We start from the raw sequence: 24148 nt of genomic DNA on the forward strand, positions 1-24148 counted from the left end.
CCTCCTGTGTAGCAGAGCGGCACTTCTACCACTTGCGCCACAGGGGGGATTTGAACCCGGGCCTCCCGTGTTGCAACGCGGCATTCCTATCACTGCGCCACTGGAGGCACCCAGGGGAAGGAAATAAATAACTACCTGCACACACAATGAAAACTCATGTCTTCCTTCAAGCTGGTGTCCAAAAATGGCTTTTGAAAGCACGGAAGTTGAGTGTTTTGAAGAATGCAGTATACTGAAAAAAACACTGCTGAAAAATCTAAAATTAGCAATTTATTGGATATCTAGTTGAAACTTGTTGTCAGATGAAAGCCAAATACTGCCACCTCAATTGTAAAGTAGAGTAATTTTTTAAATCTTAACGTGACTTGAATTATCATGCAGTATTTCATGTTACATATGCTGCTTTGAAAGCAAAGCCTTCTCTTCATTTCCATGGAAAGCAAAACAGATACAAAAAGCACAGTACTGTTATTCATTAGAACAAATTCTCAGCTATAAAATACTATTTTTCAACATAGCTCATACTGATAACTGTGTTGACTATGCATTTTCACCAGTGATGAACAAGAACCTGCATGTCATGCTCATAAAAAATCTGCTGTCATTGCTACTGAAATGCATCACCCACCGCCTCACTTTTGGTCTCCATCAATGTTCATCAAATGTCAAAGATTGTCAGTGGATGCCATTTTTTTCCACATGGAGGAATTCAGTGATACGCCTTTGCTTTATATGCTCTTTGTCTGACTGCTCCTCTGCTGCCATCTGTTGTATGGTAACAAAATGTAACAGCGTATTGGTGGGAAGGTTCAGTCTACTGCTATACCACCAACATCTGTCTCTGGTGCTGCTGGCCAACATAATAAAATAAGAGGCATTACTTTTGGAACAACGTTAATAGTCTTCTTTGACTGCTACTTTTGTCATCTTACATGTGGTTTTTATCTTGTTACTTAATTTTTAAAAAGATTTTCAGCATTATTTGTCCACAGCATTTATGATTGCATTATGCTTTGAAAAGGCGTTAATTTGAAAGTTTTCTACAATAGTTACTATGTTGGTTCACTTGTTGATATGGGTTACAAAGGTGCAGAACAGGTATGAAGGATGTAAGTTTTCTCTGCATCAGACAGTGGTAAAGACTAGAGATTCCAAGTCAGGAGGTCAGAGTCAGATCAGAGACATTCTATTCCTAGCAGGCATTTTCTGGGAAAGCTGCCTAGGCTCATTTACCTTCATTTACCTTCAATTGTCATTGCATTTCATCAGGAGAAGGAAACTGTTCAGATAAAGGGTCAGATCAGACGGTTTCTATTAGAACTGAGTAAATACTTTAAAAGTACGGCTAATCATCATTTCTTGAATTTCAGAGATACACAAAAGATGATTTTGGAATCTATTTGTGTAATAGCCTCTGCTTTGGAGCCTAGGTTTTTCCTGGATGATGAGAACAAATTATTGTAAAACATCGGTGCCTCTTCAAAGGATAACAGACTAAGATGAAATTCTGACCTCCTTTAGCTTTGGGGATGTGGCTTATGAAGTCTTAAATTCTACCTTAAAGGTTGAGCCCACAAGGACTCCAGAAATGCTGGTGAGAAATACTGGCTTTGCCTCAGTTCTTTCCCATCCGTAGATACTATAAGGAATGGGGTTTGGCCCATATGGCTTGCATTTCTCATTCTGCACTAGCAGAGACACCTGGACAGTTAACACCTTAAGTTTACTTTGCAGGACTCAGTTGTGAGCAGGACTTCTCAAGAATGAAGGAAAATTTGCCTTCTCCTACCAGAACCATTTCCAGAAGGAAAAGTTCCAGCCTTCCCCCCCCACATACAGAAGTGGATAATATGTTAGTTTGGCAGAGAACAGGCATTTTTCCTACCCACTCCTGAGATGAAATACAGCTTTTTCCATGATGTAAATTTTCCTATTTATTTCCCAAAGGAAGAGGAACTCAAAGTAATCACTCTTTCCACCTCCTTGACCCCAAAAGATCTCCCAGTTAACAATGCATTCATTCCCTCCTTGTATTATAATGTGGTTGTAAACACTGATAAAACAGTATTATAGACAAAATATGTGAGGGTAGCAAAGCAGTTGCTAGCCAATATTTGGCATATAGTATTATTTCTTACTAAAAATGTATTTTCTAATGGTAACCTTATATATATGTTTAGATGAGAAATATACATACATATATATATATATATATAATCTAAATCTTGATTTATTTATTTTTTATGCCTAAATTTGAATAGGCTTACTGCCTGAGCTAGGTAAAAAGATTTTCTAATATACTATTGCAGTACCATGTTAGCTTCCAAACCTATGGCTGCAGAATCATACTTGTATATTAAATGTCTGGCATTTATTTTTATCACTGGTCTTTTAGCTTATCTTGTAAATTGTCCTTGTTGCAGGAGCGATCCCTTTTAGTCTGATTTACAGACTTAACTTTACCATCATCTCACAGAGATCTGGCATTCACACTTTTTTATATCCAGCAGTACTTACATCAGGAATTATGAACATAAGAGAATTATGGTTATTTTCTAAAGAAAAGCTTTCAGGAACTCTTGGAAGGTGCCCAGAGGAAGGAAATAACTCTTGGAAGGTGATCAGAGGGCTGGTGCATCTCTCCTATGAGGAAAGGTTGAGGGAACTGGGCTTGTTTAGCTTGAAGAGAAGGCTACAGGAAGACCTCATTGTGGCCTTCCAGTACTTGAAGGGAGAGGGGGTATGGCTGTTTATGAGGGTGGATAGTGATAGGACAAGGGGGAATGTTTTTAAACTAAGGCAGGAGAGGTTTAGGTTAGAGATTAGGAGGAATTTTTTCACTCAGAGGGTGGTGATGCACTGGAACACGTTGTCCAAGGAGGCTGTGGATGCCCCATCCCTGGAGGCATTCAAGGCTGGATGTGGCTCTGGACAGCCTGGTCTGGTGGTTGGTGACCCTGCACATAGCAGGAGAGTTGAAGCTCTATGATCATTGTGGTCCTTTTCAGCCCAGGCCATTCTGTGATAATTAAGCCTACTTCATTTTGTTCCATTTCTTCCCATTATTTTTGAGTTTCGTGTTTCAACTCTGACAGGATGAGAAATATGTCGGATACGTGATATGAACACAGTTGTAAAAGAAATAGTGCATAAATTCAGAACAGTGGGTATGAATAGATGGCAAAAACAAGGTATGTCAGTATTACAGCTTCTTTTAATGAAATTATTTTAATTGAGAAACGGCGATTGAATGATTTTATTCTTTATTGCAGTTTTATAATGATTTCACAGCATTTTGTGTTTCAAGGTTTTGGATTTGTGTGAGATTAAGAAAAAAAATCTTCATGTAGAGGCAGTTTGAAACCTGTATTCAAGAACACCTGTGGGTTTCCTAGGAGAAACCTGCATAGAAAATACATGAGGAAATCGAGTGTGCTTTTGTGTATACTGAAAGATATCAGTCTGTACTGTATTTAGGTTCCTGCTTGTGGATAAAAAAACTTCTCATTTTAATTTATTCAGAGAAAAGAATCTTTGATAAATCTATCTTTGCAGTAGCGAAGTTTCTTTTTCGTCATTTGGCAAGAAATTTTTATTTTTAGAAGTGAAGGGGAAAAAAAAGGAGCAAATATATGCAGAAATATTGAAGAGCCAAATTTTCCGGGGGAGGCAGATGAAGATCCAAATCAATGGGTTCTTCTCATTCCTTTTTTTGGAACTTTCTTCACTTCAGTCATTCCCAGACTGTGCTTTGTGGAGAGTTATTACAGAGGAAAATTGGGTTTGTTTTCAGTTGGAAGCTCAATCAGAAGTGATGTTGGGAATCTGAGAGAAAACAATCTGGTTTTGTTTCAAAAAACTTGACGATTGTTTCTGCAAGTCAGGATATGGGGAGTATATCCACCAGCTGCACTTCATTTCTCTTGTGTGTGATCTGTGCAGGGTGTGCAAATCCCCTCTGAAAGATCCCACTCAAACCAAGGGATGATCAGTTCTTAAGATATAATCAACCAGAAACAAGGACACTATGCCTTTATTTTACATCTCTCTCCCTTGTATCAGCTTCTCTTTGATCTTCATCAGTCTACTTTACGTCAACTGTTTCAGGAATAAGAAGCCAGGAATCTCTTGACTTGGGATCTGAATTCATGCTGTCAGCATTTGAGTGTGGACTTGCAAAAGAAGTTTCACATGCCAGCAGTTGAGTTTTGAAATGGTGCGAGTGCTCTGTGGAGGCAGTAGTGGACTCAATGATCCTTGTGGGTCCCTTCCAACTCAGGATATTCTATGATTCTGTTATTTTTCAGCCCTTTGAAAATGCAGCAGTCACCCATTAATAAATAAATAAATCAAGATGGAATCTTCACATGCTAATGAATCATTTGCTCTTGTGGTTAGGTTCCTGTCAAGGTGTAATATATCTGTCTGTGTATTTGTTGGCCTTGAATTCCATACATTCAGGTCAGACTGTTAATGTCTGATTCATATATATAAATCCTGGCAGCACTGGTCCAGTTTAACAACTGTATTAGGAATGGAGAAGAGCCACTAGAGCCTACTTTTCATTGGCTGTTTGAAAAACAGTGAAATAGGCTGCTTTACTTCTCTGCTTCACAAAAAAAGAGCTCTGCATTGTGAGAACTGCAGAATGAATGGAGTCAGCCTCAGAAGGCATGAGTTATTGGGATAAAAGCTAGGGTAGGAGCAGTCCGTGCTACTTCTCTAGACTGCCAACTGCAGTACGGATCTAGTTTGTTCTGCAAAATGGAAAGTTACGTGAGAAAGCAGGTATCTCACACTCTGAAAGATGCCATGGATAAGTCATCCACCTCTAGGATTACAAAGAATTTTGCTTATGTTGACTGAATGATTTCAATCTATACTAAATTCTCTCGAGGACGCTCCAGTTCTACATCTGTCCTCTGTGGTCTGATTGTCCTTACATGTGTGCTCCCTCAGACATGCAGTGAAAAGGGAGATGAAGGAGTTTTGAAATATCTCTGAGAAGGGGAAAGTGCAATAAAAGGGTTAACTTCAGTGTTATGGAAAGGTACATATAGAAGACTGGCTTGGTTACTTCCCTCATTAATATTATTTTTGTAACTTAAATCTGATTTGAGATATAATTGAACAAAGTGTCTCATTAGACAACAGTGCTGGAATAATACGCTGTGAATTAAGGCAAATGGACTTGATGAGTCAAGCTATGTGTGCTCTGATTCAGAACTGCATGTCTTCAGCTGGTGTTTACATCCTCAAAAATTTTCATTGTGCTTCCTTATTTCTCCCTTGTTCTAACTTGTTTTAGCACAGCTAACCATTCCCTTTGTATAACATCCTTACTATTTTGCTGTGCTTGGGATGAGGCACCCATGTGCTCACCATGTGCTGCATGACTCCTGCTGCCTCATGCTGTCAGGTGGTGGCAGAGACAGCTCAGCGCCGGCAGGGATTAAGGAGGACTGCAGAAGGAGCCACTTCCTGGCAGCAGGAGCATCTCTAGGGCAATTTTCTACTGCAGTGAGCATAATTTGCTCCTCACTTCTGAAATCTGGTATTTTGGGGATAGTATCACTCCATGCAGAAGGTAGATGAACAGTCCCATGTTTTTAGTGGGTACACTCCAAGCATTCCAAGCTTTGTAGCACCTCCATTACAGGGATAGGCTGAGAGAGCTGGGGTTCTTCAGCCTGGAGAAGGCTCTGAGGGAACCTTATAGCAGCCTTCTAGTATTGGAACAGTCCTACAGGAAAGCTGGGAAAGGACTTTTTATAAGGGCACGTAGTGACAGCATGAAGGGAAATGGCTTTAAACTGGAAGAGGGTACATTTAGACTAGATATCAGGAAGAAATTCTTTACTGTGAGGGTGGTGAGACACTGGAACAGGTTGCCCCCTCCCTGGGAGCATTCAAGGCCAGGCTGGATGTGGCTGTGAGCAACCTGGACTAGAAGGAGGTTGGAACTGGATGACCTTACAGGTCCTTTCCAACCCAAACCATTCTTACGATCCCATTTTCTCACTTTCTCTTCCTTTGCTGGAACCGCAGCTGAGATGTGCTGCAGATTTCAAACCTGTCAACACCCGAATATGTGACACATGTGAAGGAGCTGAGGGACACTAACAAACACACAGCAGGGCGAGAAGCGCTGCGGAACACATTTGCTGCAGCACAGAAAACTTTCCTACGAACTCCACTCTGAAGTTCAGCACAGCTGTTATCAAGGAGCTATAGCAAACACGGCGGCGGGGATCTGGCCTTCACGAGGTGAAGCCGTGAGGTGTCAGAGCAGCACAGACACCGAGGCACACAGCGCGGCCCAGCCCGGTCTGGCCGGGGCAGCCCGCCCGCATCAGCCGCTCTCCGCGTGACGGGCGGCCCCGAGCCGGCTCAGAGCAGGAAGTGCCGCGTGCCGGTGCCGCCGCTCGCCCTGCCTCCCCCGGGCCGGCCAGTTCCGCCGGGCGCGGCAGCATGGCTGGGCTGGGGCCCGCCGCGCTGCTGCTGCTGCTGGCCGCGCTGCTGCTGCCCGGCCTGCCCGCGGAGCACGTCCCCGCGCTGCTGTGGTCCACGGGCAGGTAGGAGAGCGAGCGGAGGGAGCGTGCCGCTCTGCGTGCGTGAGGCCGTGGGGAAAGTGCTGCTGCGTGACCGCCTGTGGGAGAGAACCGCTGGCTGCCAACTGACCCAGGGAATCAATTTGCCTCCGGGCACGCTACCTAACGGGAGGGTTTGCCCGTTTATACTTGTGATGTCGGTGTTCTGAACCGGGCGGTAAGACCCATGTTACTCAGATCCGAAGTGGCCGGGCTTTATTCACTACAAGGCACCCCAGCTGCAGCTCTGCTGGTTTAAAGGCGTAGCGAGGGGCAGCCTGGCGGAGGAGCTGGCCAGGAGCTGCGGCCGGGCTCACTCCTCCGGCTCCTCCACCCTGCTTTCATCCAGTGTTGTTCTCCTTTCCTTCCTTCTTCTTCTTTCTTTTTCTTTTTTAACTTTAAATGCAGTTCCTAATTTTAATAGGAAGTACTTCTTTGTGCGTAGTTTTCACTTGTTAGGAATAACTCAGCGTTATCTTATTTGCAAACCCTCCAGTGGAGAGCTCCTGCCCTCTACACAACGCGTGCTATACCCGGTTCAGCAGCAGGCCTGCTCACAGCTGGGTTCTTACTCATTTCTCTAATACGCACAGTCAGAATTTGGCACACCCCAGCCAGGGGTTCAACCCTATGTACCTTCCTCTTTACCCTTCTGTAAAGCAAGAAGGGAATCTGCCAGTTGGTGATAAGCGCCCTTTCAGCTGCTCGGGCCATGCTCACTCTGCCTTTCAAGAGGCTTTGAGCTGATGAAGATGTTTAAGCGCAGTGATCTATCTAAGCGCCACCAGGCAGATGGGCTGAACACTGCTGTCATTTATCACATCCTGCATCTCATGTCTTTGGGCAAGATTACTGAAATTAAGGTCTCAGAGCTAAATCCTTGTGTGTTGTTGTGGTTTTGCTGTTTGTTTGTTTGTTCTATAATGTAGTTGTTTGAAGATAGCGAAAGGAGAGGTCTTATGACCATTAGCAGTTACGCTGTTGAAGTTCTTCAGGGAATTCTCCATGTATAGTGCAATACAGACAAGCATGATACTCTTGTTTTTCCATGCTGAGAGATGCTGATAAATTGCATTTGAAGACATATGGGTAGGAGATGCTTGTTGGGTTTGTGTATGTGTATCCTTGACATCGTATTCTTTTCTCAGTGGTAATGAATAGCAACATTGATAAATGTCTGCCCTTCTCTTAAAAGTTTCCAGAGTGTCGTTAAGCATTTCCTCTGGCCCCAGGCAGCCACAGCATACAAGAACCTGAAAATCTTCCCATTTCGATGAGTTTCATTAGGTAACTGACCCATAAACAGATATTCCAGCATTAAGGTCTTTTGTATTCAAAATACTTAATCTGTTTACCTTCATATAACTCAGTAATGCGAGCTACATCTATATGTAAAAGCAAAGTAGGTGTTGGAGAGAGTTGTTCTTAGGATAAAAGTGATCTTGAGAGTCTGAGAAAAAAACAGTGCTGCCTTTGGCCTAGTTTATATATATACTACACATGTTGTCAATGTAAGCAGTATCCCAGAGAGGTCATAAAACAAGCCTAGATGCAATTAGCAACTCGCTCTACTGCAGATTGTTCAGGTCTGTACAAATATAGAGCAAGAAAATCAGGATGGTGGACTGTTTAAACCAGTTTGGTGTTTCCATCAATAGAAGAATAGAAGTGTTCCTCCTTCTCCTCTGTGTTTTTGAAAGGGGAAGTTTTTGTGAGGGAAAAGATGTTTCTTGTGAAATCCTTTGAAGTTGCAGGAAAGGAGATTTATGTTAGTTTATAAAATAAAGGAACAGCAACAGGAATTTTTGTTTGCATCTTGGTGTTTTGTGGCAATGTGAGGTTTACGGTGGGTGTTCTGCAGCCCTCTGCAATGTGGGAGCTGCTGGTGAGAGTTTCTGGAGGGGGTGGCTGAAGAAGTGCAGTAATTATCGGTGGGTTTCTATTCACTTTGTGAAAAAATCCCTCCGATTTAAAACTTCAATTTCATCCATTGCCAGACAGGAGTTGAGATGCACCCATCTGTTCCATCACCTGGGTTATCTGTCAGGACACCATACTGAATCCTTAAGGGATAATACAGTGTTTGAAGAGCTGCAGTAGGAGAATACGTCGTCTTCAAATCTCTCATGTTACTGTACTGTAACTGATCGTGCTATTCAAGGTTAATATTAGACAAGAGATGCAGAGGTTTATTATATATATTTTTTTGTACCAAACAGCAATCTTCCCCCATTGCATTTGGAAAGATGAAGGGAATAAGACAGTAGGTCATGGTGTCCTGCTTTTCACAAAGAGATACCAAATTATCAGTGGGCATTTTCCAAAATAACTTTGCCCTGGGAAAATGAGCCTTATCTTAAATCAGACTTTAAGCTGAAGCCGTTAATGTTGCTGCTTCCCAGAGCAGGAGGGATGGGGGAGAGGTTCCTCTTACATGTGATTCAGAACGGAAACATGATTTAGCCATTTTGAAACAGTATTCAAAAGAATTTCTTTCTCTCCACAGATAGAGAGAGCCTGAGGAAATAAACTCATTAAAAGTAGCTTCTGTGGTTGCCCTCCGTGTGCCTCTGTTTTTTGCTTGTAGCCACTGAGAATTTATTACTACCTTCGTTTATGCAGCTCTGTGAATCTTTTTTGCTGGTATATCCAGATTACAAGTGATTTTGAGAAAGTGTTAGTGCCAAATGGGACATCTGCCATGTTTCCTCAAGCTGCAAGGAATTTACTGAAAAATCTTGCTGGGAGGAGGTGTAGCTTAGAAAGGAGATGGTGAAAACAGTGTATTATTTTAGCTGTAAGTTTTCTGGACTTCTGTGCCGATGCTCTGAGCCTTCGTGTTTGCTTGAGGAGCCCCTTGAGTTGTTCTTTCTTGTAGTCACCAGTTGTCAATGTACTAGTGCTGCTAGGAGTGGTGACACGAGCTTTTTGTGCAGAAGATCATTGCCAATGTTTTATTAATAAACTTACTGGCTTCTTCTGTGCAGGGGAAAATGGTATTTCTTATGTGGTAATCTAGTGTGGTAATAGTGACTAAAAGAGACCATGTACAAGAATAACTTGTAGGTGGGAGTTCAGATTGCAGCTGAAGAGTAAGTATGTATTGGTGACAATAGGCCTGAGCGAGGAAGCCCTGCTTGTTTACCATCTGTCCTCTCAGAGGTCCAGATAGAAGAATTGTTGAAATCTTTGCTACCCCTTCTGCCTATGAGGAAGACACATCAATGCTGTAGTAGACTGCATGCTTAGGCTTCTTGCCCAAGCAGTTAAGAGCAAGAAGGAAGCAGAGAACTCTTTTCTTTACCACACTGTCTGGCTGCAGAGTGAAGCTGAGCATTGAGCTTCTGCATTTCTAGCCCAAGGAGAGCACAAGCACTAGCAGAGGTCCCCATGGCTGAAACACGGCTGTGCTGCAGGATGCAGGGCCTGCTGGGCCTGCAGATGGCTGTGCTGCTCTGGGCGTCACATTTTGCGTGAGCCATCAATAAATAGCAGCAATCGATACATGTGCTGGCTTACTGCCTACCTCATCCTCTGCCATCTCTCACTCGGACACTGCTGGAGGTGAAGAGTTAAAAGGAATAGTTGGGTTCATTGCAGGCAGTAATGCACACCCTCAGCGTATCCACCACATGGGCACATATCTCCATTTCATTCTGCACTTAATGGTAAGCAGCCAGCAAAACACATCTGACATTTCCCATCTGACTTGTGGTGAGAGTTCTGTTGCACCATGGTACCAGCTCATTAGGTGAGGCACACTGTGCAACACCTGGCAGGCTAGTGAAGGGAAACAAAATACGTGTATCAAATGGGAAATAGGAGGATTAGGAAAACACTGTACTGTGGTAGAATTATTAACCAGCTGAGCGAGATTTATTTTTCTAATGGTGCCGCTGGAGCTATTGAAGTTGATGTCTGAAAGCTAAAAGATCTCATAAAAGGTGCTTTTGCAGGTTAGATAGCTTGCAAGGGCTGCTCCAAGGAACAAGGAAGCCTTAGAAGAGAAGAACGGTTCAAAAGAGAATCATTAAATTTCGGAGGGTTTTAAGACAAAAGCCTTGTTATTTTTTTTTTTTACTTAATTGCAAATCCAGAGGGTTCTCAAAATCTTCAAGTTTTTTTTTAATGCTAGACAGGTAAAAGATGTTATCAGTTACCTGATTTGCAAAAATAAACATAACAAGGTATTCACTATCGCTTCCCTTCATACAAACAGTTCTTTAACATTTCCCAATTGAATCTATCTTCTTTTCCTTCAGTATTACTAGTATTTTCGTGTAGCCCTGCACTCCTTAATGTCCCTCTAAAATGTCACTCAGCTGCTGAATTTAGGATCTTTGAGAGTTTTTTCTTCAAATTCTTTATTCTTAAAGTTTGTATGTAAATCTGTGACATCCTGAGGTCAGCCTTCTCGAAAAGTTATCACATCTATTGCAATTTCTAAGCTCGTGGTCTTCAGAAATACAAATTAATGTGGATTGCTGAGCACAAATGAACACAGAAATGAAGGAGCTGGGGAAAACTAAGGAAACGCTGAATGATAATTTCTGCCTAATAGGAAGAAATTTCCTTCTTGCACAGCAGTGTTTACATCTAGAGCTGAAAAACAGACAGGCAAGAGGCATGGTAGGATCCAGTTTGAACATCTGCAGCACCTGGTCTTGGAAAAGTCCACCAGAAATAGCATGGGTTCTAGTACTTGCCCAAATCTGAAGGGAGTTGGATATCCACTGCTGTACAATTACATCTTTCTTATCTCTGCTGTGGATGCAGTTGGAGGCTTTGGATTCCCTTTCTGTAGTAGCTGATGCTATATTCTGTTCTTTGCAAATAGCTCCTTTCAGAGGGACCAAAGTACCAGATTTTCAGGCCATAGCAAATGATATGTGCTTGTGGAAGAGGAGAGCTAAAGCTTCCCGGTCTGAGTTTTGTATCCTGTCTGGACAAATTTTATTCCTGCTGTAATCCAGTTCACAGGATAAGGATGTAAGTGGGCAAATTCTTTTCCTCTTAAGTGGGATAAAAGTAAACTGAACAGTAAACACGATCTTCATCCAAAGGTGATGATATCACAAACTGGTTCTGAGCGTTTGCAGAAAGGAGCTGTGTCATCCCTGGCAGCAAATTCAATGTTTAAAAAAATATTTTCTTCACAGGCCCCAGTGGAATCCAGACCCTGCTTTGCATGAAGGACACATTGTCTCAGCGCAGGAGCTGGCTGTACTTCTGCAACCTGTTTTTACTCCAAATCCCAGCAACCTTGTTTTGTTCTTTCAAGAGAGGGTATGTAACATTAATTCCATTTCCTTTAGCAGTGCCAAGTTTAAGTCTGTATCTGCATGAGATAATATGGCTCCTTCTCACCAATCTGCTCTCTTTGTTTTTCAGCTTAGCATAGACGATTTCACGTACTACAGTGAATCCTATGGTAACAAGAATCCATTTCAAAATGTTCAGGCAAGCACTTCTCTCTTTTTACTTCCTTATATGCGTGTTTTTAAATTAAAAATTATGTAAGAAGTGTGCAAACAGACAGTAACTGGCAATATTAAACTAAGCTGCTGCAGTTTGCCTATTTATTTATTTATTTACTGGGATTATTTCAGTTTGAGCATATGGGCTTTTGTGTCTGTTTTATTTCAAAAAGTAGGTTTTCAGAATTATCTTAACTGAAAATAATCTTTCTAGGCATGTTGCAGTTTTGAATAATAAAAAAAAACTTTGTCTAGACATAGACGTAATTCCCAGACTGGCACCCCAAAATAGTGTTTTGAAGCCACACAAAGAAAAGAAGTAAGGAATCAAGTATGTACTCCAGATTTTCAAAACTGAATACTTATTTTATCTTCATGCAAAGTGCAGCTGACTTATCCAGACAGCTAATTTATTCCTAGAATCGTAGAATATACTGAGCTGGAGGGGACCCATAAGGATAGTCAAGTCCAGCTCCTGGCTCCTCACAGAACCGCACATAAACATGTGTGAGGACACTGTCCAAGTGCTTGTTGAACTCTAGAAAGCTCAGTGCCACGACCAGTTCTCTGGGGAGATGCCGTCTTGGTGAAGAACTTTTTGCTGATAGCCAGCTTGAATTTTCCCTTGTTGCAGCTCCATGTCATTCCCTGTTTGAAGAGTGTGAATATATGCCTAGATACTGGATTACTTTAGTATCTGTACTACTTCAGTAATCCAAAATAAATTCCAGACACAGACTCTGAGCTGGTCATGAGCTTAAACTTCTGTTCCTGGTGAAAAGGTTTATAGATTTTTTGCTTAGTATCTGTGGTTGAACTTCCTTGACAGTTTATTGAATTGTTATTGGAAAAAGGAAGTGTTCATACCTGAAAGTCATTAAGGTGTTCCTGTGGGCAGTGCAGGAGGAACAGAGCTGATATCAGAGCACATGAAGTGTTAATTCTTAGTCACCACGTAGCAAGCTGTATGTATAGTCAAATATATAAATATTCACATATTACCTATCTACATTTATGCTGTCTAGGAACCTCACATCTTCATTGTATCCTTAATACAAACCTTCATCTCTTTGCCATATGACAGCATTTTAACAATTATGCTGGAACAAAAACAACTATTCAGTGTAGGTACGTGGCTTTTTTGAGGCGAGAAAGGGAGTAATATTTATCTGCAGCATAAGGATTAGTGACTCCATCCTGAGGCAGATGTATTGGTACTTTTCTGGAATGCTGTACTTTCTCTCTGGGTTCCAAATCTATGCACAATTGTGTCTGAACTAAATTTTGTTTGCGTTTACATAACTGTAAAGCTGGTTTGATTTTATTAAGAAGCTGTGTGTACATGACTGCTGCAAGTCCCTAATGATGTATTGGTCTGCATCATGTTTAAGTGAGTCTTTGGTCAGTATCTGGCAGAAGAAAGTTTTGAATTCACATTCTCAGCAAGCTGAACTCATGTCAGTAACAGTTCACTTGCTTTCAGACCTTGACTCTGTTTCTTTTCGGTCTTGGAGTAGATAAACTTTTTCCAATTGCAGCTTCTTTGAAACTGGGAAGTTTCTTTCAAAAAATTGGTAACCTTAACTCCAACACTTCCTAGATTTGTTCTGGATTGGGCAATCTTAACACCTGTCTAGCATAGTTTTCTGAGGATGAATTGCTCTTAGAAAAAAGAAAATAGGAAGTGAAAGAAAATAAATGAAGTACTTGTTTTTCATTTACATGCCCATATGGATAATTTTGACTCTGTCTATCTGTGTGCATCATCATATAGCATTTTAGGTGTAGAAGGGATCTTCATAATCATAGAATGGTTTGGGTTGGAAGAAACCTTAAAGATCATCTGGTCATCCAGTTCAATCCCGCGTGCAACAAAGACTACAAAATATGCTCAGTAGCTATTGCATTGATTGTGCTCCAATTGAGTTACTTTGGGAAAGAAATCCCTTCTTAATCATGCTACAAAAGACTCTACAGTAATACTCACAGAGCACTAGACAAAGAAAAGGTCAGATCTGGATTTTCTCACTAGGTAAATTAGAATCTTTCATGTTGCGTAATCTGAAAGTTTTATACTTTCACAATCTAAGCTATGGAAGTGATTCTTTAAACTATTATAGATGTTCTGTACCACTCCAGCATATTCCTTTTAAACTTCAGCAATTCAAATTTATTCACAAACTTAATCTGGAGATTTCCTTTAGTGAGTGTATGTGCATGTAGCAGCACGTTTACTACAAAAAGAATGTAATATTTGTAAGAGTTATAGACATGTAAACCACATTTGCAGATATTAGATTTGTTCAGCTACATTAACAGCTGGAATCAGTGGTTTTGTATGCAATGAAAGAATTCCATTTCCACTTAATATAGAAAGGAGTCTTGTAAATAGATCATCTATCTTAAATATTCAATAACTTTTTAATTGAATAATAAAATACAAAGATTAGCATTTCGGGATTTGGTGTGTGTGTTAAGTAGCCACCTATTCTACAAACTGTTTTTCTTTAATATTAGCATTGGCTTTCCCCAGGCAATAACCGAACTCCTTAGAACTGCAGCGTACAGTAGCAAACTCCCATTAGTTGCTAGCTGGGTGGCTGCATAATTATTATTGTAAGTCATTGCCTACTGTGGTTCTGGATCTCCATCATATTCATCATTCAGTAGTCATTTCTCCAGACTGTAGAGTACTTCTCAGTCACATTCAGCACAGAGGCCCTACTGTAGATTTGTCTTTGTTGCCGTTCCATGTGCCTCTTTCAGTTTTATGGGTTTGTTCATTTTTGGTGGTTTTTTTTTTTGTTATAGACTGGGGAACTTGCAGAACCGCACGTGCAACAAGATACAAGTGCATCATAATTCATTCAGTCTCATGGTGATTTGTTCTGTATCATTCCCTAGTATTTTCCATAAAAACCTGCTAGTATTTTGTTTTGATCGCTGTCAGATCTGACACTAGGTTTCCTATGTGGAAGATGGCATTCAGTTCTCAGTTCTCACACCTACCTTCAGAAAAAACCCGAACAGTGGGATATGTAAACAAGTCATGGCGCTTCTTGCAGTATTTCACTCATGAGCGGTCCTTCAGGAGATGTTACAGAAGGCAAATTAATCTGAGCAATTTGTAGATCCATTAAAAATTCTCAGTGTAGGAATTTGTGCTATCAGTCATCAGGTCAGTCGGAGGATTTTTTTCCCCTGTTCCCTTGCCAGCTACTATGCGGTTATACCTTTTTGTTTAGACGTTTTGCAGAATGCAGTGCCAGGTGTTTCTCAGTCGTCCTCTTCACTCTCTGTCCTCTTCTGGAGGTTTGGTATTTTGAACGCTCGTGGTACCTGAAATGCCAGAATGCCTAGAGCAACATACTGGCATTTGAAGAACAAGTGTACAGTGGTCAAATGTCAAGATGCATGTGATCAAAATGTCTGTCTGATGCTAATGAGGAGATATCCAGCTGTGTGTGCTCTTCGAATGGAAAATGGTTGAGTACAAATGGCTGGAAGCTGAGACAGATGGCACTGCAGGATTGGTTAGAAGCAGAGGCACAGCTCAGACATTACTCAGTAATTATGCATTTTATCTCTTATTCTATAATAAATGAGTAAACTGCTTAATATATATCCTTGGTAGAATTGGCTGTTGCCATTCTGGCTGCTGCTAAGCAGTGGGGGATTAAAATATTAAAAGAAATAATTGACTGTTGGAATGTTGCTCAGGATTTTAGCTATAAATTCATATATGCAAAACAAACTAGAAGTGAATATATCATCCTTTCCTTCTAGGAGGTGCTAAGCACCCTGCTCAAAGACTTGTAAATGAGATCGGTGTTTTCTGATCTATTTTAGTTTCTGTGGTTATTTTTCTATCAGTATGGCAAATCAGTCAATACTACATAGTCCTCCTGTATGAGCATCTATGGAAATGTGGAAATAACTAACCTTTACTTAGGAAGGAAAACGTGCAAGCATTTAGAAAGGAACTGAGGAGGCCAGAAAAGTGGTAGGCAGTCAGAGAACAGACAAAAAGAAAAAAGAGTAGGAGGGGAAAAGTGTTAGCAACACCACAACACATATCACTAAGTGGGAGAAAAAGAGTCTCTAACAACTCGGATATTTGAATGTTGGATGAAGTGACAGACTTGATCTAAGAGTTAAATATAAAAAATGTGAAAGCAAAGTTAACAAGTTGTAAACTGGAACTCAGGAAAAAAATGTTCAAATCTTCGTATGAAATTTTGTGCACATCAGTTTTGATCCTTCTCAACTCTCTGTCATTTATGTTCTTACCCGGAATTTTTCAAGTGTATTTTATCGTTCAGAAAAATCTTTGGGAAGGTGTTTTTCAGCTGTGCAGGCTTCAAATTTATAGAACAAGAATGTTTAGAATTCATTTTACTCAAGAGTTCTCATCAGAAACTCATCAATGAGAATTATAATAGATACCCTGGTGCTTCATTATTTGAGCCGTCTCAGCCTGAGCCTTGTAATCTGTGTTTTGAATAGATAGACAGAAAGAAAGCACTCAATATGAAATTTGTGTGTGCCTCCATACCAAGAAGAGAATCGTTCAGTTCAATTGGGAGGGACCTTCAAAAGTCCAACTGCCCGACTTCTTCAGAGCCAGTCAGGAGTTAAAGTGAGGATATTGTCCAGATTTTTAACACTCACAGGGAAGGGGATCATCTGCCACTATAGGAAGTCTGTTCCAGTTTCTAACATGAAATTTTTCATACTGAATCTCAGAATGGTGCATTGAATTTCTCCTGGTGTATCTTTGTTCTGTTCCCATGCATTCTATCATTAGATCCCAGGAGCAGAGCTTGGCACCACCCTCTCCAGTTTCCTTCCTCAGGGAGCTGCAGAGAGCAATGAGGTTGCCTCTTGGCCTCATCCAGTCTAGACAGCTCAGGTGTCCTCAGCCTCACTGGACATGCCTTCCAGAGGTCATACATAAACAAGTTCCTTGTTTAGCTAAGTCAGTGTTCTGCTCTGCTCTCTTGACTTACGATACAATGGGTTTATATGCTAGTGGGCTTTTAAGAGGTGGTTCTTGAAAAGTAGCCAGCTGTCCTGGACCATAAACCCTCTCAAGCAGAACCCCAGGGCACAATGTGAACTGGCTCCTTGAATGCTTAAGGTTTGCTCTCTTAGAGCTCATGGTGACAACTGTTGTGTAGATCCTAAAATATGCAGATTTGTTTAATTAATAGTTACGAATTAGACATCATCTGTATTGCTCGCTAAACCACAACACAAAGGAAGGTAATTTGTTAAGTGAAGTATCACTCCCTACTAACTAGAGCTGAAGTTTCCAACATTGATGGTTTTCACCTACGAAGCCATTTATTTCCTGTCTCATGGCCCTCTGATGCCTCATCTTTTTGCCTCATATTCTCCAGTACACTCTCCACCTTCCTCACCTTGAGAACTTCCGCACCATCTGCCTCTCCTTTTCCATTATACTCATGGAAAAGGCAGTGAGATTTTGAGGTCACAGTGTGTCTTAAGCTTGCTCCAAAACAGTGCAGGAGTATGAGTGATGGAGATGTCAGTTCACTGCACCTTTCCAGGAGCAGCCTGCAGCCAGCATCAGGCTGGTGAGAGCTAACTAAGTGTTTACCACGCTGTTTTCTCACCTTTAATATTAAATGAAGGATAGAGAAAATAAATGATTTGTGTTTAATATTAACTAATTAAATAAACTGTCTATAAATTTGTTACAGGAAATTCTTCAGTCTTCTCCTTCATCTTTAGTTTTGCCTGCTGTTGACTGCAGGGCTACCAGGGATCTTTTGAGCTTTCTTCAGGCATCAGGAGATTGGGATTTGAAAACCTTGACAAATCTTGATATCTCTCAGCTGGAAGTGAATGCATCTAAACCATTCTTACTTGTAACTGAGCTACAACCACCTACCAGGTAGGACCTTGTCACAAACACACTGACCCAAATGTATGCAAGATTTTTACAGCTTTTTGAAAATATCAGCTATGTTCGGGAAATTTAAGAATCCAAAGAGTAGTTTACAGAGTTAACAAAGTTACTTTTCCAGCAAGTGTGAATTCAGTGTTTTTTAATGTCCTCTGATGAGCTTACCAGGTATAATAACTGAATTACATTGAGAAAGTCAGTCATGCATTACTATTTTGTCTGCTTCATTATATGAGAACAAAGGGACAACTAATAAACTAAATGGCAGCACTCTTTAAGCAGAAAAGCTGAGTTATTTTATGCAACATGTGATTAACCTGCTGAATTAATTGCTAGAAGACATTCCAGGGGTCAAAGAACTGGCAGGAAAGATAAACAAATAAACATCCTAGAATTTAGTATGAATAAGAAGACTGGTTTTCATCAGTCTTAAAGGAATAGGAAGGCTATAAAGCTTCTTGTTTCCTGACCTGTAACTGCTGCCTAATGGAGGCAAAGTCTTCCTTTCAGGTGAATGCTAGTGTCTGGCTGTTACCTGTAGGGCTTTTACACCACTGTGGATTGTCTGGTATAGAGTACTCATGGCCACTGGCTGTGGGTCATGGAGCTGATCTAGATTGTCTGCTATTTGTATCATGTCATACTGAAAGCTGTGAAGTCGTACTGAGGACAGCATTGTTGGTGTAGGAAGTATAAGGCATGGGTACAGTGAGCCCAGAGTCTCTGCTCAGCTTATCCTGCACTTTCCTTCTCCTAAACTGTTTCTTGGGCATTTATACATGTCATTGTATGGTGCATATATGGCTGGGCCCTAAGAGTACGCAATTAAAAATTGCACAAATAAAGATGTGAGACCCATTCAGAAGAGCTCATGTACAAATTTCAGATTAATTAACACCATAAAATGCAAGGAAATCTGAGGAGAGAATGGTCAAAAGATCAATGATCTGGCTTCTCTGCAGCTAAGGACATTTGAGGTTTTGGAGGAAGCAGCTAAAGATGTGGTCCTTGTATGAAGTGCTGTGCAGAAGAAGTTCATAAGGAGGAGATGAGATAAAGATGAAAAAACTTTGTAGTCTGCTGAAAGTAATGTGCTGATTAGTATATACCTGTATACATTTCTGATTCACATTGTTGTCTAGAAAAAAAATTAATTATCTTTCTCCCACTTCTTTCTAGTGAGATTTCCACCCTGGAAGCAATTGCTGAAAATGGTAAGCAATATAGCCAGGACATAACAACATTTCACCACTTAAGCCTGTTTTTGCTTGAACAGATTGTATTTCCTGTTTTTTCCAGTTTTTGTTGTAATGCTGTTTAAAGCTTTTTCTGCCATCTACATACCTATAAGCAGCCAATTATCATCCCGTTAAACTACTGAGTAACTAATTCAAAATCCACTGAATTGGATACATCTCTGTGTCTTGAAATGTGGTGATTATTCACCATTGCCATAGGCATTCCAAATCCCTGCCATGGACAAGGCACCTCCCACCAAGTCAGGCTTCCCAGGGTCCCATCCAACGTAGCACTGAACACCTCCAGGGATGGTGCATGCACAGCTTCTCTGGACCACTTATTTCTGTGCATCACCAGCCTCTGAGTAAAGAATGTCTTAATTATATCCTAAATATACCCTCTTTCAGTTTAAAACCATTACTTTTCAGTTCGTCCTTCTTGTCTCCAAAAGCTTTGACTTAATGTTGGCCTTGGCTAAACATTACCTTCTTTTTTTATGGGACATTTCTTTCATCAGCTGCACAAGCACAAGAACAGGCCTCCCAGACCCTGTTTCAGGCTGTTTTTGTTTTGGAACAGCAAAGTTAATGGGAGACCTTTGGAGTGACACAGGAACAGGCTATATCAGCTTTGTGATTAGTGTCAACTACCTGCTCTCAGGAAAAAAGTGTGTGGATTGTGGAAGATGTGCTGCTTTGTATGGCCAAGTGCAAAATCTTTGCACTGTGTTCAGAGCTGCAGCTATGCTCTAGAAAAGTGATAATGTAGGCTAAATACTCACATTCTGGCACATCTGAACACATTGCAGAGTAGAACCTGCAGATGTCGTCAGCGGGAAATTTTAATTCACATGCAAGCTGCTGAGCTGCAGTTTTTTAAAGTTATCCTACTGAAATCTGTGCAGTGGAAAGGACAAACTTGGGAGGGTCATAGCAAAGCTGCCAGAGAAAGATCCCAGTTCCCGTGGTCGGGCAAGTGTGGGTGTCCAAGCACTTGCTGCCAGATGACCATAGCCATTTGCAGAATACTGTTGTCAGGACATCTGTCAAGGTCAAAGGGGCTTGCAAGGCCATGAATTATTGGTGTTTGTTATGGAGTGAGTGCTGCTAGCACTATCTGGATAAGCAAACAAAGATACCAAGGTGTGTATCACATCTTTAATGTGACAAGAGAATTGTTAACCAGTACAGTGCTGCTTGTAATTTTTGCACAGTATTAACTGTAAACCCATAGTAAACGAGGGCAGATCTGTATTATCCTGCCTAGAAGTTCGCAAAGACTCTTGTTTGTCACATCAACTTAATTCCTTTCTGCTGTAGAGGGTTTTAAAATCTGCTGCTATCAGACATCAGAGAAATCTCTCCTGCTGTTTTACTCACTGCAGACAGCAATCTCTGTCAGACAGAGCAAATGGGCTCAGATTCTGCCCAGAGGAAATGTGTGGTTCTGAGCACTCCAGGAGCTGGACTAAGGAGGAGTTTTAGCATGTTATTAAAATGAGACTCATTACAAAATCCAAACTGGAATTCAGAATTCAAACCCTCTTAAAGTTTTGCAGATTCAGAATTGTTTCCAGTCTCTCCTTTCATACATGCACAGATAGGCAGATATTGAGTAATTTCTATAAAACAGGTGCTAGAAATGCTATTTCTTTCTCTCTCTCTCTCTTTTTTTTTTTTTAATTGTAACAAGGTTTTTAGAGAATGAATCCTCCTTTCTCAGCCTTAACCCAACCAGAACATACATTTCTTCTTGCTTTTTGCTGTGCTGTGTGTGTGTTGCTTTGCAGTGTTTCTTTCTTTCATTTGCCTGAAATACTGTTTGAGATTATTACACAGGTTTTGCCAGTTCTCCTGAACATTTCTCTGCTCAGAAGGTTGCACTGTGCCTTATCAGTCCTACCTGTTGTGTGCCGCATACCTCAGAATTAATGTCAAAGCTGCCTATGACTCTGTGTAAGAATGAGGCTCTTTAATTCTTTGTGTGTATTCTTCTTACTCTCTGATTCTCAGTTTATTCCACTCTTTCTCCTCTCCCATCCCACTCCCCCCCCCATCTTGCTCTATTCTTTTCTTTCCCTCTTATCCATAGTATACATTCTTTATTTCTCTTTCCTTTTCTCCCTCTCAGTTCCTCTATCCATTCCATCCATGTGTAAAAGCATGCAATGAAAGTAAAGTAGATTAGAAATTAATAACAGCACTAATCCTGCAGTCCCTGGTGAAATTCAGGGGACATGTCTTCAATGAGACAGAAAAGTTTAATCCATCCACCAGAGCATAGCATGCAATTAAGCTAACTGCAGAGGGTTATCCTGGACAAACTGTTTCAAATTCATAGACCTACATAGTGTTTCTTAGATTCATACTGACTAAAATACCTGCAATAATACCACTCTAAAATCCCTCCAACATTAATATCACCATCTGGAGATGCCTCTTTTTCCACTACAGAAAGAGTCTGGATTAACTGATGTTCCCATGTAGGCAAGCAGTTCCAGTACTTCAAGATAGAGTGGACAAATCATGGCTGTTTTCCTGGGAGGTCTGCAAATCCTTCGTTAGCAAGGTGTCTGGCTTGGGAGAGTCTTGATCACATAAAAACAAAGATCTGTATCAATTTTACTGTGAATGAATGAAGAAATTTCCTCTAGAATCTTCCCAAAGGCTAAAGTTGTAGATTTTAGTGGTAACTATAGTTACACGTAGCTCCTTAGTGAAGCAAAATGTAAATCGTGTGTCATTTCATAAGGTAATCAGTTGTTTTAATGGAAGAAAAATCTGTGCATTTTTCAATGCAGTATTTTTCTTCCTGTAAGGACTGGCTGAGGCTGCTGAGAATTTCTAATGAACTACCCTCAGTGCATGTAGATTTGCATACTAATCTACATTATGTAATTCCTTGGACACCTACACCCAGTATAATTTCACTAGTAGTGTATACGCACTTGATTTTCTGACCAAGTCTGCTTCTTATTTAATAGTAGATGTTTTTAATGATAATTTTTTAGAAGGAAACTTTACACAGCTATGATTCTTGACTGACATGAGGAAATCAGCTTGCAACCGTTATGCAATCTTACATAAAAAGTGATACTTATATCTTCACAAAAGCTAGGCATTTTACTCGGCCAGAAAGCCAGTGTCACAGCTCACAGGGCTGTGATCAGTGGCATGATTTCCAGTTAGAGGCTTATAGCTGAGGCTGTTCCCCTTGGGTCAGTACTGGGTCCCATCTTGTTCAGTTTCTTCATTGATGACCAGAATGAAGTGCACCCTAAGAAGATTTACTGATGACACAAAGCTGAGATGAGTGGTTAACACACAAGAAGGTTATGCTACCAATCAGTGAGACTTGAACAGGCTGGATAGTTGGGTTGAGAAGCCTGATGAGGTTCAACATGGGCAAGTGTAGAGTCCTACACCTGAAGAGGAATAACAACCATGCATGAGTGCAGTTTAGGGGCTGGCCTACTGGAAAGTAGCTCAGCATGCCCTTATGGCCAAGAAGACCAATGGTATTCTGGAGTGCATTAAAAAAAAACACGATCAGCAGGTCAGCAGAGGTGATCATTCCTTTCTTCTCTGTCTTGAGGCCATATCTGGAGTACTGTGTCCAGTTTTGGGCTCCTTGGTTCAATAAAGAAGGGGAACTACTAGAGTGAGTCCAGCGGAGGGCTACAAAGATGATGCTGGGCATGGAGCATCTCCCATATGAGAAAAAGCTGAGTGACTTGTGATATGGGGCTGCTCAGCTTAAAAAAGAGAAGGCTGAGAGAGGACCTTGTCAACACTTAAAAATATCTGAAGAGTGGGATTGAAGTGCATGGGACCAGCAGTGGTGCTCAGCAGCAGGACCAGACACAAAGGGCACAAACTGAAATACAGGGAATTCCATCTGAGCAAGAGAAAAACTACTTCACTTTGAGGCTGATAGAGCACTGGAACAGGCTGTGCAGGGAGACTGTGGAATCTGTTTCTCTGGAGATACTCAAAACCTACCCGGATGCTTTTCTGTGTGACCTACTTTAGGGAACTTTCTTTAGTGGCTTGTTGGACTAGATGATCTCCAGAAAGCTCTTCCAAACCCTGCAATTATGGGATTCAGTGAGTCTATGTGATTCTGTAAGTTAAAGAGGTTAAAAAGGGTAATAATATAAGCTCCACTTCCAGTACGTGAAAATAAAATATAATTTTCTGTAAAGTATAACCTTGTAATCTAGGAAACCTGCATGTGCAGGCTTTGTAATAGCTGTTCACTAGAGTATTACACGGACAAGTAGTGAAGTGGCACAACCTGTGTCAGTCTGCTGGCTTATTTCTTTCTTAGTCCTAATGACAATTCTAATATCAGTTCTTGAATCACAACTATTATTTTCCTCACCATAAGTAGATGTTAATATTTGCACACAGGTTGAAAATGCTTACTAATTCTAAGTATTTGTCACAGCTACCTGTCATCTCAGAGCTAGAAGTGAGTCTTCTGCACAGTTCCTTGGACCACACTGAGAGATCCTCTCTTCCTTATTTAATTTTCCTTCCTTTTTCAGGAATATGTCAGCGTATTTCTACCTTGCTATCCACTTTAGTAAACAGCAAAACTTTCCATTCTGTATTCTGTTGAGAGTACAGAATCAAGCTTTAAATCCACTGAAGCAAAAAAAAGAATGTCAAGGCCAATATTATACATATCATGTCCCAGACTAAGTACTGCTGCTATTTTGAGTATTGCTTCTCAGAGATCTGTTGTTCTCTGTGCTTTGTAATTCACAGACTGTTACTAGTTCAGCTTTATTAGTTATTTATTTATTAACTGGTCACTTGACTGACAGGATATGCATCCTGCTTTCATCTCTTGAAGGATTTATTCTTCTCTTGCATTGAATTTCTCAGACTTCTGTGTTTCAGGTA

At 40.8% G+C, this 24148-nt stretch overlaps 1 protein-coding gene across 3 annotated transcripts in view; it reads left to right on the forward strand.

The window, feature by feature from the left end:
- Nucleotides 1-6450: 6450 nt before the first annotated feature.
- The window catches only part of ATP6AP1 (ATPase H+ transporting accessory protein 1), a 48029-nt gene continuing 30331 nt past the window's right edge, over nt 6451-24148 (forward strand). Inside the window, exons 1-5 of one of the 3 annotated variants that reach the window (XM_085523238.1) lie at nt 6451-6768; nt 11750-11876; nt 11982-12050; nt 17794-17987; nt 19179-19213. Coding sequence is in view for 2 of the 3 variants with exons in the window: in XM_015853022.3 (XP_015708508.2) it covers nt 11473-11579; nt 11750-11876; nt 11982-12050; nt 17794-17987; nt 19179-19213 (532 nt within the window). In the remaining variant the exon portion in view is untranslated. Of the gene's footprint in view, nt 6769-11457; nt 11580-11749; nt 11877-11981; nt 12051-17793; nt 17988-19178; nt 19214-24148 lie in introns of those variants that run through there. The other 2 variants (XM_015853014.3, XM_015853022.3) reach the window with 2 other exon arrangements.

Source organism: Coturnix japonica, chromosome 1 (assembly GCF_054131305.1).
Source record: "Coturnix japonica strain WE chromosome 1, WE-NBRP24, whole genome shotgun sequence".
Classification (NCBI taxonomy): Eukaryota; Metazoa; Chordata; class Aves; order Galliformes; family Phasianidae; genus Coturnix; species Coturnix japonica.